At 50.0% G+C, this 18,462-nt stretch overlaps 1 protein-coding gene across 1 annotated transcript; it reads right to left on the reverse strand.

Annotated features, from left to right (window-relative positions):
* Window positions 1-3,214: 3,214 nt before the first annotated feature.
* On the reverse strand, window positions 3,215-18,244 carry CCN5 (cellular communication network factor 5). The gene is made up of 5 exons (XM_027558471.1): window positions 17,908-18,244; window positions 17,648-17,762; window positions 13,405-13,621; window positions 6,676-6,930; window positions 3,215-4,408 (listed from the first exon to the last, which is right to left on the reverse strand). The coding sequence occupies exons 2-5, from the start codon at window positions 17,705-17,707 to the stop codon at window positions 4,188-4,190; spliced, it is 753 nt and encodes a 250-aa protein (XP_027414272.1). The 5' UTR covers window positions 17,708-17,762; window positions 17,908-18,244; the 3' UTR covers window positions 3,215-4,187.
* Window positions 18,245-18,462: the final 218 nt, after the last annotated feature.

Here is an 18,462-nt window from a genome sequence, read left to right on the forward strand (position 1 = left end):
GGATTGAACTTGTGTCCCCTGCATAGGCAGGCGGATTCGTAACCAGGGAAGCCTGTGCAAAGGCTTTTCTCAGAGTGAAAAAGAGTGGCATGATCTGACTTGTTCTAACAGAATCCCTCTGGCACCCTCTGTATGCAGCAAGAGTGAAGCCAGGAGAACAGACGGCTCCCCGTTATCTGGGCAGAGATGATGGTCGCCCAGTCAGTGGGGAGCAGTGGAGCTGGAGAGCGTGGTAAAAGGTTACACACACACACCTGCGTGCTGTTTCATAACTAAACCAACTGGTCAGTCTCATTATCCGCCTCTCCTCTGTCCAGGTGGCCCGCACTCTCAACCTGAACTCTTTCCTCTACATCCAGATCTGCCTCATCTTTGATCTCCAACTGCCTCTAGCCACACTGCCCTGGGATGACTGCTGCTTCCTCAAACTCAGAACATCTAGGACACCCCCTCCTACCGGCCACCAACGCAGGCTCCCCTCTGCTCTTCTCAGTTCCCGGTGACGGACCCCCCTTCTCCCCATCCTCCAGCAGAAAGCCCAGGAATGTGTTTAGCATCTTACTTCCCCTGTCCTCACATCCATCCTTCCAACAAGATCTCACAGGCATGGTCAGGCCCTGCCGGAGTCTCTCATCTGCTTCTGTTCCTTCTTTCTCACCCCTATGGGCCTTACCTCTGAACCCTGCAATGTCTGCATTTGGGGTAGCCTGGTGGCCAGGACAAGGGCTCTGGAGCAGGACTCTCTGGGTTTGAGTCCTGGCTTTACCAACTTTGAACTATGTAAATGTGGGCTGTTTCTTGAATTTCTCTGTACCTCAGTTTCTCCATTTATAAAATGGGTATGATTACACTTACTTCAGAACATTATTGTGAGAGTTAAGTGAGTTGTTACATAGAAGACACTTGGAACAGAGCCTGGCATGTGCTTCACACACAATAAATGTTCGCACACAATAAATGTTAGCTCTCATTTTTATTCTTTTAGCAATAAGTCTTTATTGAGTGTCTATTACATGCAGAGACCTCCATCATGCTCAGAGATAATCTGACCCAGAAGAAAGAGCATAGGCCTTGAGTCAGCAATTCTGTTCCTAGATGCGTACCCAACAGAAATGTTGACCAATATCCACCAGAAAACATGTACTAGAAGCTTCACAATGCCTTATTCATAGAAGCCTCAAACTAGAAACTGCCCAAATGCCCATCGAGGGTAGGATGGATAAATAGCATGCGCTCTATTCGCATGATGGACTGTTCTACAGTGACAAGAAAGAAGGCACTACTGCTACTTGAATATCGTGGATGAATTCACAATATGATGGGGCGTGGCTGGGCTGGGTCCCTCCCAAGTCTGGCTTCAGTGCGGGTGGCCTGAGTTTCCCCTGGTGACCTCTGTTCCCAGCACCATCCCTGTTCACAAACAAGAAGGTCCCCAGTCTTTGCCTTCACATCAGTCCCTGACTTGCAAAGCATCACTGAGGCAGGATGATGACAATAGCTTATTTTCAGGCGAACATAAAGGAATCACCCAACATTCACAGCATGTGATGGGCACTCACTCCACACAGTCATGCTGGAGGGTGGGCATTACTATTTATGCCCATTTTACAGATGAGAAAAGCCAAAGCACTAAGAGGTCAAATCAAGGTAATGATAGCTAAAATTTTCATTTAAATTACATAATACTCTCAACAGCCCTCTGTGTTGAGTAGTCCTATTATCCCTATTTTAGAGACTAGGAAACTGAGGCACAAAGAAGTTAAGTACCCTGCCTGAGATCACAGCAGACAACCAGCCAGGAACAGGTGGGCAGGTTGGCTGGGCCCACTCTTCATGGCTCTGCTTACAGCTTCTCAGGGGTGAGGTCATGGGCCTTGCAGCCAACCTGGTCCAGAGTCCAGCAGCACAACCCCAGCACAACTCATTAATCACTCTGAGTCTCAGTTTACCCATCTCTAAAATGGGAACATCAGTAGCACTTTCCTTTAGGGATGTCCCAAGTGTGACATGTAATTATGTGGGTAGCACTCTTGGCGGAGAGAGCCCCATATGCAGGAATAGTTCAGTGAAGGTCCATGGTTCTCATCCTGGCTCTCAGCATGTTATCAGACTTGTTCCGGGTAATGTGTGCAGAATTTACTCATATAGAACCAGACACACCAAAGCTCTCAGCCTCTGAGAGACCACAGGCCCAGCCTGAAAAGTCAGATAAACTTGGCTTGGACTAAAATCCCACCTAATTGTAAACCAGCTTTTGGACAGATCATGCTTCCAAGCTGCTTCCTCATCTGTGAATCAGAGTTAGTTCTATCTTGTGAAGATTAAATGGTTCCAAAAGCTGCCTGTGATTTCTCAAACTGGGGTTCCCAAAGGAGGTGGTACCCGACTGAAGTGCTGGAGGCCAACATACTGAGGAGCAGGTCACTGACCACCTGTGTGCTGGGGATCGCCTGTCGCCCAGCTCAGCTTTGAACCTCAGGGCACTGCATTCCTGGGCTCCCTGGTCTGCCCAGGAGGTTTGACCAATGGGAGGCACTTCTGGGAATTGGGGGCTGGGAGAGAGCAGAAGCTGGGTTCTCTCTCCCCATCTCCATCTGCCTTTTGTTAGGATCAAGGCTGCATCTCCATGGTGGCTTCCGCTCCCAGCAGACAGCCCTGCTGTGAGTCCATCTTCCGCCTTCTGGTCCTGGCTTCTGGGCTTTGCCTTCTCTCTGCCTCTCCACCCTTAGGGCTGGTATTGAGGGAATGAAGCCCTTCATTAAAGAATACCTACTGTATGACTCTACATGAAGTTCAAGAACATAACAACACTTCATCTATGATAGAAATCAGAACAGCAGTTGCCCTTGAGGGTAGAGGGGATCACCTGGCCAGGGGAAATTTTCTTCTTTTTTAAAAATCTTTGGCTGTGCCACACGGCATGTGGGATCTTGGTTCCCCTGCCAGGGATCGAACCTGTGCTCCCTGTACTGGTAGCTCAGGGTCTTAACCATTGGACCACTGGGGAAGTCCTCAGAGGAAACGTTCTGTGATGATGCAAATGTTTTACACCTTTTCTGAGGTGTGGTCATATAGGTGCATATATTCGTAAAGACTCGTGAAACCATGCGCTTAAGACCTGTGCATTTAACTGGGTGTGAATCATCCCTCAATCAGATTAGTTTAATAAGAAGAAATTCTGGTAAAATACCAAGAATATATTCTAATGTCCTGGTGAGGTTCCGATGAAAACACAGTTTTTATTTTTAAACAAATACAGGTAGACTGCAGAAGAGGACATGACATTTGTATGTGGCATTTTTGTTTGTTTGCTTTTACACTTGGGCAGGCTCTGGGAGATGGCGAGGGACAGGGGAGCCTGGCTTGCTGCGGTCCATGGGGTCGCAAAGAGTCAGTCGGACACAACTGAGCAATTGGACAACAACAAAACAATAAAACCTGCGACTCCAAACAGGATTTCACACGAGGGTTGGTTTATTTCAGGCCGTGTTCCCCGGTTTCTGGGAGGCATTCTTCATCCTCCCCTGCTTTTCTCTAGTCCAGAATGTTTCCCAGCACTGACTTGTATAATGTGTAGCTTGGCCTGGTGCATTGCGGAGTCGTGAAAACGGTTAGTTCTTACTAATACGAGTTGGGTTTGATGGGTCCCTTTAAGGGACATTTAAGGGTCCCAGTTTGACTGTCTTCAAGACAGGGTGATTTACATAGAATTCAGTCCCTGAATTCTGCCCAGGGTGGGGAGGGAGGGTTTTCTCAGCACAAGTCTGACACACAGACGCGTGTTCAGGGATGTTCCTACCTCACTCCAGGAAAGGAAGCAGGAGGCTGAGAATCTCTGTGCCCCTCTTCGCTGCACCCCTAGAAAAATAGCCCATCCAGCCCAGCACCTGCTTCAGTCTAATGATTAAGGGGGGATGGTTGCCCATCTCCTGGAAAAAGCTCTGTGCGTGTCTTTGATAGAGGCTGTGAATGGCTCAGAAGAAACGTGGCCATTCTCCTAGGCTGTGAGTGAGAGCGAAGGGAACTAGGGCATGCTTCCCGCGGCATCTCAGGGTCCAGAGGGACCAGCTGGCTTGGGAATACGCTTGTCCTTCAGGGCCTGGATGGCAGACCCAAGCCGGACTGTGGCCTGCAGCCCAGACTGCCTGCAGAGCGGCTGACACAGCGTCTCCATCCTCAGCCTTGCTCTAAAAGGCTCTGCTTCTTGGGCTGTGGCCCCTGGCGGGTGGGCAGGGCCCCAGTACGCACAGGCGTTGCTGGGTCTCCAGGCGGCAGAAGCGGTTCTGATTGGACACTCGGGTGGCCACGCCCAGGCCGCAGGTGGTCGAGCAGGGACCCCAGGCAGTGCTCCATTCCGGGCAGGGGACGCCAGGGGCTGGGGGAGCGACAAGGCCAGAAAACTGGGATCCTGGGGGAGAGAGAGGGGGTCAGTTCGGCAAGGTTTGGCAGCCAACTCTACCCACTGGCTTGCGGTGCAATCTGGGTCACGTTGCTTAACTTCTGTGGATCTCGGTTTCTTCCCATGTAAATTTCCTAATAGTTGATCGTTAGGCATGAATAAAATAGTGGATGTGAAGTGCTTAACAGTGCCTGGTTCTTGTCAGCACTTCTGAAATATTGGTTATCAGGCAGCTATGATGGGATTGACCATGACGGTCCTCCAATAAAGGGCGAGTGTCTCACTTCTGTATCCTCCACAAGTCCTGTGATAAGTAGCATCGTAGGGAGGAGGTTGGGGCCTGTGTGTGGTGCTGCCCATGACCTGGCGGCAGAGATGCTGGTGACGGAGAGGCCAGGTCTGGAACAGAGTGGCGGGTTCATCGTGGTCTAGCTTTTCCTCCTCCTCCAGTCTTGCTCTGCTCTGTTAATATTTTGTGTCCTTCCTCTGTTCTTTTGTAACCCGTGGTTCTTAACTGCGGACCGTTTTGCCCCCTGGAAGATACTTGTCAATGTTTGGAGACATGTTTTACTGGTCACAAGTGAGGGGTGGAGGCTACAGAAGTCTAGCACAGATGCTGCTAAACATCCTACACTGCACAGGACATCCTTTCACAACAAAGACAAATGTCACTAGTGGCCTGGTTGATACACCTTGTGTTATCCACACGTGTGTAGGATGTCTATGTGTTCATATGGCTGTAGACACACACATATGCACACACACAGTGGAGTTCAAATTACATATACATTGCCCTGGCCTGCTTTTTACATGTAAGGCAAACCTATCGGCATTCACCAGTGTACTGGGTTGGCCAAAAAGATCCTTCGGGTTTGTCTGCATCAACTTAAGGGAAACCTGAAGGTATTTTTGGCCAACCCAATATTTAAACAGATGTATCATATTCCATTGTTGGGATGATAACAGCTAAGGCCTTGGAGTGCTGTGTGCCAGGCTCTGTCCTAACTGCTTCGCTTGTATTTACTCATCCAGGCTTCACAACAGTTCTGTGAGGTGGATGTGCTTATTCTCATAGTTGGAGGAGCTGAGACAGAGCAGTTAAACAATTTTCTCAGAGTCACACAGTTGGGCTTAGAACTCAGGCAGCCTCCATGCTTAAGCTGCCTCATTCTACTGCCTCTCCGGCGGCACCATCTCCTATGCAACCAATGCTGTCTTTTCGGTTGCCTTAAAAAATCATATTCATATAATAATAATAATAGTTTCCCTAGTGACAATATGCGGAGAAGGCAATGGCACCCCACTCCAGTACTCTTGCCTGGAAACTCCCATGGACAGAGGAGCCTGGTGGACTGCAGTCCATGGGGTCGAGAAGAGTCGGATACGACAGAGCGACTTCACTTTCCCTTTTCACTTTCATGCATTGGAGAAGGAAATGGCAACCCACTCCAATGTTCTTGCCTGGAGAATCCCAGGGACGGGGGAGCCTGGTGGGCTGCCGTCTGTGGGGTCGCACAGAGTCGGACACGACTGAAGCGACTTAGCAGCAGTGACAATATGTATAATTATGGCTGATTTGCATTGTTGTGTAGCAGAAACCAGCACATCATTGTAAAGCAATTTGCCCCTAATTAAAAATAAATTTGAAAAATTAAAAAACAAAAATCCTAGTGACCTACCATACATAACATAATCTCTCAAACTCAAGAGTTTACAGGCTGAGGTCACTGTCTTTCCTGCCGACCCCTAGGCCCACATTCTGGAGGCAACCACCTTGCCCCATTCAGTTTAGAATTCCTCTTTTAATAAACCCCAATAATGACATATTAATAATATTATATAATATTTAAACTGTGTTATATTAATATGTATCCATGTCAGTATAATGACAATCTATATTATAATAATATACCTCTATATTATACCTCTGCTGTGAAATGTGAGAACTTGGTTCAAGTGTCCTAACCCTCTTTTCCTCTCTCTACTCTGCCACCAATTTTTATTTTTAATTGTTTGTTATTTAAAATCATATACTTGCACCTCTGCATCTTGTTTGGTCAGTTCCATTTTCCTAAGAGTCCCCTTAGCCACCTGCCCCTCCTAGCTTTTGTCAGTATAACCTTGGCTTTGATGTATCCAGTTGTCCTGGTACCTAAGAGGCTCCGCCCCGCCCCTCCACAACCCCTCCCCCTCCCCCATTCCTACCCCACCCCCATCCCCCGCCCATCGCCCTCCCTCCACCACTCCAAACAGCCCTGGACCAGCCCGGCACTCACCTTGGGCTGGGAGGGGCTGGACTCCCAGCCCCACTCCCTGGTCGCACACCCATTCAGGGCAGCACTTGCCCGGGACCTCCACCCTCCTGGGGTGCGGACAGTCCCAGCTGGGGAGCCGCACGTCCTCGCTGCAAAGGGGCACACAAGTAAAGCCGCCGTCCTCGCAGCGGCAGCGGAGCCTGCAGTGAGGCTGAAAGGTCTCCCCGTCCCGGTAGAGGCGGCCGTTCACCTCGCAGCTGCCGTCATCTTCTCCCCCTGCGGAGGAGAAATCGGACCTCCATCGGCGACCCCCCAACTTTTCCCTGGACAGGGCTGCGCCCGCCGCCTCCTCCGCCGGGTCCTCTCTGCGGAGCTGGTCTGGAGGCGCTGGGGACGCAGAGCCCTTGGGGAAACTGAGCGCTGCAGGGGGCTCCGCCCCTCCTCCACCCCAGCCCACCCCCAATCAGAGCGGTCCTGTCCTGTCACCCGCAGGAAGACAGCGTGCCAGGCTGCTTCCTGGAACAGGCTTGCAGGAAGACTGGCCTGGTTCCAGCTTGTTTGCTAGCTGTGGACCTTGGCCAAGCGATTCTACTTCCGCTTTTAGTTTCCTCACCTGCAAAGTGGGTTATGAAGTGAAGTGAAAGGCGCACAGTCGTGTCTGACTCTTTGCGGTGACCCCATGGACTGTATAGTCCATAGAATTCTCCAGGCCAGAATACTGGAGTGGGTAGCCGTTCCCTTCTCCAGGGGATCTTCCCAAACCAGGGATTGAACCCAGGTCTCTCGCATCAGAGACGAATTCTTTACCAGCTGAGCCACAAGGGAAGCCCAAAGTGGGTTATAATGGTACTTATTTAAGTGTGATATAGACTATAAATGAATGGTGTTTGTAATGAATACAACATGAAGGAGACCTTCAGTAGATCCTAGCTGCTCTGTTGTTGTTATTAGTATAAATTATTATATATTATTAATAATATAAATATTAATGTATTGCTGACAAGTGCTCAGTCGTGTCCGACTCTTTGCAACTCTATGGACTGTAGCCTGCCAGGCTCCTCTGTCCATGGGATTTTTCCAGACAAGAATACTGGAGTGGGTTGCCAATTCCTTCTCCAGGGGATCGTCCCAACCCAGGGATGGAACCGGGGTCTCTTGTGTCTGCTGCATTGGCAGGCAGATTCTATACCACTAGCATCACCTGGGAAGCCCATATATAATAGAATTAATAATATGTATTATTTAATATAAACATAAAATATTATGACTATTATATACGCATGGAGATTTCATGCCACAAACTTTCCTTGTCCATCTGCTGTGTTACAGTTACCACCATCAGGTCAGGGCTTAACTTGCTAGCTGTGTGACTTGGGGTAAGTGACTAAACTTCTCTAAATCACTTTAACAATAGCAACGATGAGAACAGTGATTAGAACCTTCAGGGACACATCTAACACAGGGTTAGGAATTCAAGAAACACTCTTTGGAGGAAGCCCTCAAATATTATGGGCATCACAGCCTCTTCCTCCACTGGCCATGAACTCCTTGAGGGCTGGGGCTGAGAGTGTTCATCCTGGCATCTCCTGTGCCAGCTCAGAGCATGGATGGGACACACAGAACCACAGGAAATGCCCCTGGAATGAATGCCTGGCACAAGACTCAGCACATGAGAGACACTGATAAAATAGTCCTGATTCCTTATTCCTTTCAGATACACTGCGCCCTTCCTGGGTACCACCCACTGTGCTCCCAGACAGGACTGAGAGCCAGTCCTTACCCAGGGGGACTCAAGGGTCAGTGCAGGGCACAGATGTGGACGCTGCATCTCCAAGACAGAATAAATTGAGAGCCCTGCAGAGGTGTCTGTGAGCCACTCAGGAAGTGCAGAGAAAGGAGGGTTTCCTGGATATGTGGGTGGCACTTCAGCTGGATCTGGGAGACAAGACTCATGGGAAGCTGCTTTTCCCAGGTCTGCTGAGAAAAACCTCAAATAGGTCCACATACATGCGGGAATTTTAGAGGCACAGAGACCTGGTTCAAATCCCAGGGGATAATAACTTTAGCAAGGTTTCCTGGCATCTCTCCTGGGTCCTCCAGTTCAAAGCTGATTGGGGTGGGGGTGGGGGGGTTATGATCCCTGGGCAGCAGTCTCCACCCTGGGATCTGTGTGCGTCATGTGCATGGTCCCAGACACCATGAGGCACCTCCAAATGTACTTGCTGTGAGACCCCCACACCTATGAAAGTGAAAGTAAGGTCGCTCAGTCGTGTCCGACTCTTTGCGACCCCGTGGACCCACACCTATACACACGTATAAAACCCTTCTCCTTCTGGGCTCTCTCCAATGGTCTCCTTGTCCAGCAGCTTCCCCCAAATAACTTCAGGGCATAATCTTGTCATCTGGTAATTTCTGCATCCCTTTCTCTCTGAGAGTCCCTGGCAGGAGAAGGAACACCAAGGATTTGTGTTTGTTTGTTTGTACCCGCAGCCACTTGCATATTAGTAAAGAACCTGCCTGCCAGTGCAGGAGACATAAGAGATGCGATTTTGATGCGAGTTTGATCCCTGGATTGGGAAGATCCCCTGGAGAAGGAAATGGCAACCCACTCCAGTATTCTTACCTGGAGAATCCCATAGAGAGAGGAGCCTGGGGGTTTACAGTCCATGGAGTTGAAAGAATCTGACACGACTGAAGCAATTTAGCATGCACACACTTGTACATTGTAGGACCTTAGGCAGGTGACTTAACCTCTCTGAGCCCCAGTTCGTTCACCCTCAAAATAGTGATAACACCTCATTATTAAGGATAAAGTGAAATCATGTATATAAAGGACTTGTTCATAGTACATGCTCCATAAATGGTGCCTGTTACTGCACCATTAGGGCTTCCCTGGTGGCTCAGAGGTTAAAGCGTCTGCCTGGAATGCAGGAGACCTGGGTTCGATCCCTGGGTCAGGAAGATCCCCTGGAGAAGGAAATGGCAACCCACTCCAGTACTCTTGCCTGGAGAATCCCATGGAGGGAGGAGCTTGGTAGGCTACAGTCCATGGGGTCGTAAAGAGTCGGACACGACTGAGTGACTTCACTTTTACTTTCACTGCACCATTACCCCACCAAATGGTACCTTCACACAAGCCCCACCAGAACTGTCATTATTGTTTATGCACTCAACAATTATTTACTGAGTGCCTACTATGTGCCAGACATTGCTCTAGGCAACTTGTGACATAGCAGTGACTAAAACCAGCCAAAATCCTGCCTTCACTGGAGCTTTCGCTCTAGTGGAAACAAACACAAGAAACAAAGTTGAGTTTGTGATGTTAGATGTCGATTAGTGCTCAAAAAATAAAGGAGGGCAGGTTTGAGGAGTAGAGCAGGGTTGTAATTTTTCAATATGGTGATCAGGGAAGGCCTTACTGAGAAAGTGATGTTTGGGTAAAGATGTGAAGGAGGAGAGAGAACTTGCCATGCAGAAATCTGGGGAAAAGAATGCCGGTAGCAGGAACAGCCTGTGCAAAGGCCCTGAGGTGGGAGCGTGCCTGGGGTATCTGGGAGGCCAGTGAGGATGGAGCAGAGGGCAGGAGGGAGTTAGACGGGTCAGAGAGAAACAGGAGCAGGGTCCTTGTTGCCTGCTGAGAGGGCTTTGGCTCTTACTCTGAGAAGATGGGAGGCTATGGGAGGCTTTTAGGCAGAGGAGGGACTTGACCTGTGATCTGATTTACGTATTTAAAGGAGCCCTCAGTCTGCTGTGTTGAGAACAGACTAGGGACCAAGGACGGAAGCAGGGAGACAGTTAAGGGGTCTCTGCAAAATCCAGATGAGTTACGGTGGGGATCAGGCCCGGTGGAAATATTGTGAAGGATTTACTGGTGGGGAGTGAGTGGGATGTGGAAAAAGATGAGAGAGAAGTCAAGGATGACTCCAGAATTTGAGGCTGAGCCACGGAAAAAAGATGGAGTTGCCCTTGGCTGAGCCGGGGAAGCTCTGCTTTTAAAGTGAGGGAGAAGGGCTTCCCTGGTGCTCCAGTGGTTAAGACTTAGCCTTCCAAAGCAGGGTTGTGGGTTCGATCCCTGGTTGGGGAGCTAAGATTCCACTTGCCTCAATGTCAAAAAACCAAAGCATAAAACAGAAACAATACAGTAACAAACTCAATAAAGACTTAAAATGGTCCACATCAAAAAAAAAAAAAATCTTAAAAGAAAGCAAGCCACACTGAACATGCACACAGCTCAGAGGCAGTCCCCGAGAGAGGGGCTGTCCAGCTAGTGGGTGAGAGGAGAGATTTGGGCCAACATGTTCCCTCCAGAGCCAAGACCCAGGTTCAGTCTCTGTGCCGTCTTAGTTCTGCCTCGGCTGAGGCTTCCCCAGCTCCCAGCCTCCACTCAGTTCCAATCATTACACACTCACGAGCACCTGTAATTCATTACACATTCATGAGACACATTTGGTGTCACCCAACCAGAGCTGGAAGTTGCAGGAAGGAGCAAGGACCAAATTTTTGGCCTCCAGGTATTCAAAGTCTGAATCAAGGTGGAATAAGAAAAGCCCCATAATAAATTTAGTGACAGTAACTAGTCATATACTGAGCGGCAGACAGTAGAGTGAAAGAAACAAAGATTGTGGAGTCAGCTCCCTGTGTTCAAATCCCAGCTCAGCCACTTTTGAGCTGTGTGACCTTGGGCAAATTACTTAACCTCTCTGGGCCTCTTTTTTCCATTTACAAAATGGGGATGACATTAGGAGCTACTTCATATGGTTGTTGAGAGGTTAAATGAGGTGATATTTTGAAACTCTAGGTAAGTGCTAGGCATGTGTTCAATAAACAAATTTTGCCAAGTGCTTGACATGTGTGATGGCTTCTCTAGATAACAGCCTGATAAGCTAAGTGTTGCTTTTCTGAGTTTTTTCTTTAGGTACATTTTTTTCTCCCTTCATAGGTGATATTTATTTGATTTTTTAAATGGAAGTATATTTGATTTACAATGCTGTGCCAATCTCTGCTGTATAGCAAAGTGACTCAGTCATACACATAAAGACATTTTTTACATTCTTTTACACTGTGGTGTACCTATAGGGAATCCAATATAGTTCCCTGTGCTATACAGTTGCTGTACAGTAGGACCTTTTTTGTTGGTCATCTTTTTTAAAATTTTAATTGGAGGATAATTACTTTACAATATTGGGATGGTTTTTGCCACACATCACCATGAGCCAGCCATAGGCATACATGTGTCCCCTCCAGCCTGAACCCCCATCCTGTCCATTTTATTTATAATAGTTCACAGCTGCTAATCCCAAACTCTCAGTCCTTCCCTCCCCGACCCCTCTCCTTTGGGCAACCACATTTGTAGGTACATTTTTATTACCAATCATCTCTAAGTTTATAAGAGACATCACCCCTTTCTCATTATTATACTCCCCTTATCATAAAAAAGTATTTAACAGGGATTTACCATTGATAATTTTATGTCTATAAGTCCTTTTTAAAAAAAAAAATTCGTTTGGCCGTGTTGGGTCTTAGTTGCAACACATGGGGTCTTCCATCTTCGTTGTGGCATGTGGGATCATTTTAGTTGTGGCATTTGGGATCTAATTCCCTGACCAGGGATCGAACCCAGGCCTCCTGCGTTGGGAGTGTGGAGGCTGAGCCGCTGAACCACCAGGGAAGTCCCTGTAAGTTGTGTTTTTCTTTTTAACAAGTTTTTTTTTTCCTATAGATGGATTCATTGTCAGTGATTCATGAGCCTTTCTTCCTTTCTCTCTCCCATTCTTTTTTTAAAGTGCTACATGTACAAAGATGGGAACGGTAAAGTGCTCTGTAAGGCTTATTTAAAAAGAAAAATAGAGCACAGAACAGTCCCCACCCCTTTCTATTTCTCTAAAGCAGTGGTTCTCCACTGGGGGCGATTTTTCTCCCTAGGCAACATGTGAAGGGAGATGGTCACGACTTGCTGTTTGGGGTGCTACTGGCATCCAGCAGGTAGAGACGAGGGATGCTGCCTTCATTCCTATCATGCACAGAACCGCATCCCACAGCAGAGAATTACTCAGTCCCAAATGACCCGGGAGCAAAGTTGAGAAACCCTGACCTAAAGCCCACGCGGAGGGCACAAGGGTAGAGTGGTGGGAGGTGTAACATGCTCAAGGTTGCTAGGAAATAGCAAACTCAGGGTTCACAGGTTCAAGGGCTCCCAACCCCAGAAAAAGACAGAACGGAATGCTGCTTCAGAGCCTGTTTGACCCAGCCCCCAGCTGTGTAACGTTAAACATGTCTGTTAGTATTACGGAACCTCAGTTTCCTCATCTATAAAATGGTCTGAAAGTACTTACCGCAGAGATTATTGTGAGGATCGTGTGACTTAGGAGGTAAGTGCTTAGTGCAGGGCCTGATACACCTTACGCCTGAAATAGAGAGCTGCCCTTTCATTTTCCCAAGAGTGTCGTGAGGGTTCTGAGAAAGGGTGGTGACCTCTGGTTTGAAGAATCTGGGAGGGCTGATCAGGGGAGGAGGTGTTTGCGCTCGGCTTTGAAAGATGGCTAGATCTGGATGGATAAGAAGGGAGGTAGGCTGTTTGGGTGATGGGTGTGATCTGAGCAAAGACAAAAGAAAAGAAGTGAGGAGCGGGCTTAGGGAACCTTGTGTCACCAGGTTTGGCTGGGAATGAAGACGACTTCTCCTGGACTCAGGACCTGAAGTCCTTGACCCCCTCCCCATCACCCCCTCCACCAGACCCGCAAACCTGCTTACAGAGGCACACGGCCCCCCGGCCTCCAGGGCCCGCCCCGGGCTGGCAGACCAGGCCCTGGCTGGGGTCACAGACGTGGAGATGGTCGCAGGGCTCCCCCAGCCGCCGCGCACATACCCGGCAGCAGTTGCAGCCGTCCAGCACCAGGGGCACCCCCGGTGGGCATCGGGGTGGTGGCCAGGGACAGGCACATGGTGTGGGGCACAGCTGGGCACACACCTGCAGAGACAGAGACCTCCCTCAGCCAAGGTCATTCAAGGTGGGCAGTGAGACCCTCACGACTGACTCCTTCTCTGCCAGGCTGTGCAGTGTAGCATCACACCTTGGCCCCGGAGTGACATAGACCTGGCCTTGAACCCCAGCACCCCCACGTCACTCTGTATGAGATAGCATGGCATTGTGGTCATGAGCAAGGGCTCTGGATTAGAATTCCTGTCTTAACTCTGTCGCTTATTAGCGGAGCAGCCTTGGGCAAGTTACTTAAGTTCTCTGAGCCTCAACTGCCTCATCTGTGAAGAGGGGGCAATAATATATAACTCAGAGGATTGTTTTGAGGAGTACATGAAATGAGGCATATAAAACTTTTAGTTCACAGCCTGCCATGCAGGAGATGCTCCATGCATTTAGCTATGATGACTGGTATGTGAATTATAATAGCGGGCTTAGCCTCTGCCTTCTGGGAACTTACAGAGGCAAAACCAACAGAACAGAGGATTAAAATGACAGGGTACTATACGTTTTCTAGCAGGAGGACTGTGGATATTTATCCTGAGGACTGAATAAATCAAACAGTATCATGGATGTTTTTGATCTTTGGAACAATCTAGAATATGTTTCCAGATGAGCCTCAAATAAGCCAGGAAAACTTGGCCTCCTGTGGGACTTATCAATTCAGAGCTTCCAGAGGCCCAGCCCTGGAATCTGTTTTTAACGAGCCATCCAGGGGTGTTTGACGCACAGCTAGGTTACTGGTACCTCACCTCCACTCTAACCCTTCTCCCCGCCATATAAAGATGGGGAGACTGAGTTCCAGAGAGAGGAAGAGACACAGTCCCCGTGGGTTAGCTACTTGGCTGGGAGTGTGCTTCCCCACTGAAGACCCACAGACCCAGAGTGGGTGTAGACTTCCTGTAACAGGGAAAAGCCCCAGCCAGGGTCCCACCCCCAGGGGCAGGCTCAAGGTATCAACCCAAGTGTCCTGACTGCCCCTCCTCACTTAGGACCGAGAAACAACCAAACCAGAAACCAGATACTCTAGGTTCCCCATATGTCCATTGGAAGGTAGGGACCGAGGGCCATGCATAATTCAAGGTGTTACTAGTGACCCACCCCACCTGAGGGCCCTTGGAAGTCTGGAGGGTTTTGTGTAGAGGATTGAAGAATTGGATGCAGTTTTGGAAGGTGAAATTAATAACCTCCTAAGTCCTGTGTGTGGCCCCAAAGCAGGCAATGACCTCTCTGCCCTAATCCCTACCTTTCCCACCCTTAGGACTCCTAGTCCTGCAAACCTCTCTATGGCCTGCAGTTCCCACCGTGGCCACTAGGGGCCGTTCCAAACTGGCAGACCTGTGTGTGTGTGGGAGGGTGGGTCACAGACCAGGAAGCAATGACAGGGCCCATCTACGATGGCACTGGTAACATTAGATGTGAGTGTGCAACTGTGTGCCTGGAGCCTTGCCAGAGGACGAGTTCCCATCTCCGCAGGCATTTCAAGCAGGAGACTGGGTGACACCAGATTCTAGAGAGGATGGTCTAGCCTCACCCTTCAAAGTGAGGTCTGGACCGGCAGCAGCAGCACCGGGAAGCTTGTTAGTCATGCAGCATCCAGGGCCCTTCCTTATGACTCTGAATCTGCATTTTCATAAATCCAGATGTGATCCACACGGCACTGACCTGAGAAACAATCAGCTGGACTTTGGGTTTCCCTTCTAAACCCTCAGAGGCTGAGCTCCCTGAGTTGGTGGGAAATAAGCAGGGTGAGGGGTAGGCTTTTGACCAGAACTGGCTCTTGGGTCCTTTCCTCCTGAAAGCAGAGGTGCCAGGACATAAGCTGTGTGCTTTGCACCTGGGTTCTCACTTTGGGCTGTCTACAGGGCAAGCTTGACAGGGCTGGATCTACAGGAGGGACCTGATGACACCGATGCCCGTGACTGTCATTCACCACGGGCACACCATGCGCTGAGCTCTGTAATGTGCTAGTTTAACCCTCCAGTGGGAGCTACAGCATTATGCCCATTTTATTTATTTATTTTGGCTGTACCATGTGGCGTATGGGATCTTAGTTCCCCGACCAGGGATTGAACCCGTGCTCCCTGCAGAGGAAACACGCAGTTTTAATCACTGTACTGCCAGGGAAGTCCAGCATTATACCCATTTTAAAGACAGGGAAACTGAAGCTTAAAGCAGTATAGCGACATCACCAATAACAGGTAGATCAGGAACAGAATCAAGGTTCATATGCATCCAAGACCAGGCTCTTAACCACACCCACCTCTTGTCACCTATGGCTCTGATGCCAGCTTAGCCTCTGCGTCAACTAACTGTTTGTTCAAGAGGGATGGGGACAAGTCAGGGAGGGTGTTTCAGCACAGCCAAGGAGGGAGAGGTCCTGTCTAGTCTCTATCTCTACACCCTTTCCAACCAGCCCATTCCCATGTTCAAGCTGCCTCGTCACACTTGGTTGTCCCAGACCTTCCTTTGCTGTGGTCCCCAGCTGCGCAAGAGCCCTGGACAGGGAATCTTCCAAGCAAGAGTTGAGATCCAAGTTCTACCACTGACACGCTGTGTGGCCTTGGACACTTCACTGCTGCACTGAGAGGGAGCAGTTTCCTCCTAAGTAAAATGAGGTGGAGACCATCTATCTTGGAATCAGGGTTTTAATGAGGTCATGGCCAACTTCTGGTCAATGTGGCCTGGCTTGTTTCCAGGTCTCTACTACCTGTCTCTGTCCACAGGCCTGAGCTCAGGAGCTCACAACCTGCCTGCGAGACTTGAAATTCTCTCTCTGAGGATTTCATGTGTGTGATGACTAAGTCCCTGCGTTCTGAGTGGGATGTTGCCTGGCTCCCTGGGGCCTGGGAAGAATGGAGGGCTGGGGGAGAGAACAGTGAGTCTAGGACTGCTTCATTTTGGCCTTTCGTTTGATCCCAGGCCCAGAACCCCAAGTCCCCAGCTCCCCCTACCCATGCTACCCTTCCTGGCATCATGTCCTGACCATCCCGGTTTGGAAGAACAAAAAGCAAGGTTAGGATGCCAGCAGGGTTCTCAGCCTTCCCCCAACCACTGCCTGGATCCAGGAGAGAGGCGTTCCTGCCTGCAATTCTCAAAAGAGCATGAAAATATAGTGAGATCATAGCTTGCAGCAGGGCCAATCCCCATGACACCGGGAACTTGGCATTTGCTAAGGTGATGGCAGGCTCAGCAACTGTGGCCTCGGTCCAGGTTGGAGGTGGAGAGATACAGACTGCAGTCCCCTCTCCTCACACCCAGGCCAGTCCTGGCCTCTGTCTCCTCTATTGCTTTGATGCTGTGTGGTTTCAAGCAAGTTGCTTACCCTCTCTGAGCCTTGCTTGACTGAAAACAGGAAATAATCATTCCTGATGAGGTTGTTGGGCATGTTAGGCAAGGTGGATGTTCCACAAGCCCTTTGAAAATATCCCACAGGAGAAGGTCTTTATTCTCTAGAGCTGTCTCCCTACCCCCTCCAGCTAGGGTCAGCAGGCCACTCACTGCCTGAGGGCCCGACAGCATTAATGCCTGTGTATGAAACTTCCAATGGGCTAGGCACCCAACATCCATTCAAATCCTAGCTCCTAGTTAGACAAAGCAGGCCCCCTCTTGAGGCTCCCCGTTTATAATGAGGGGACCCACTTCTGTTTGCAGAGGGACTTCAGGGATTGGTAATCATGAAAGTCCTCTCTTAAACATTTGTCATATTCCAGGTCCTGTGCTCGGCCCTGGAGATGAACTATGATAAATGACCTTCCCAAAGGCCTCATGAACATTATACCCATTTAACTGAGGAAGGAGCTAAGACTCAGAGAGGGGAAGGGATTTGCCTGAGGTCACACAGCAGACTTGGCCAGAGGGAAGCAGCTCTCTGGGCATCAGGGAGAGAAGCTCAGCTGAGCCCCAACAGAGGAGGCCCACAGGAATTCTTCCAGGGGGTCCTTGGCTGTGATTTCACATCTCCCCCACCACACCAAGGAAGCCAGCAGTACATTTCGGGGCCCAGGGCCCCCTTACCTTGGAGAGGAGACAGAGGAGGGAGAAGGCGAGGAGGTGGGTCTGAAATGTGCCTCTCATGTCACTGTGTCCCCCACGGAGCCAGCTTTGAGCCTCGGAGGCAGGACCTGTAAGTCTTTATGTTCCGGCGGCTGTGAGGTCACTCCCAGGCACGCACACACACACACACACACACACATACACGCATGCACACACACACGCTGGCCTTTGTAGCCCTGCTTCTCTCCCATCCTCATCTTCCCACTGATGAGCCCATTTACCTGGAGGTGAGACCTCCGAGGCCACCAAGAGGGTGCTTGCCAGTATGTGTGTGTGCGCGCGTGTGTGTGTGTGTGTGTGTGCGTGCGTGTGAAAGTCAGAGCCAGTGCCAATGCCGAGAGCCTGTGACAGGCTGGCAGGGGCCTCTGTAGCTCCTCCCAGCCCCAAAGGGCCTACCCAAGCTGCTGCTGGAGCCGCTGGAGCCCTGCCCCAGACCCCCTGGCCAACCCTGGCAGTAGAGGGGGTGCTGTAGATCCAGAAAGTGCTCCACAGACACCCCCTTTGCAGAGCTGACCCAAGTCCTCCTAAGCCCCGTGGTCCGGACTCCAGGCGGCTTCAGCGGGCCTGCGGTTTCTGGCAGGAAGATTGGCAGCCGTCCAGAAGCGGGTGTGACCCACAGCAAAACTTCCCTGGGCGGCCCGTTTGCTTTTGGCAACCAGGAGCCTCCCCATGGCCTTCTTGCTGAGCTGTGGATGGTGACCTGCGGTGGCTGAGCCCACGCGGGCTGGACCTAGTGTGTGCTCTTGCTGGGCCCTGCTACATGAGGGGGTCCTCAA

This window comes from Bos indicus x Bos taurus, chromosome 13 (assembly GCF_003369695.1).
Source record: "Bos indicus x Bos taurus breed Angus x Brahman F1 hybrid chromosome 13, Bos_hybrid_MaternalHap_v2.0, whole genome shotgun sequence".
Taxonomy (NCBI): domain Eukaryota; kingdom Metazoa; phylum Chordata; class Mammalia; order Artiodactyla; family Bovidae; genus Bos; species Bos indicus x Bos taurus.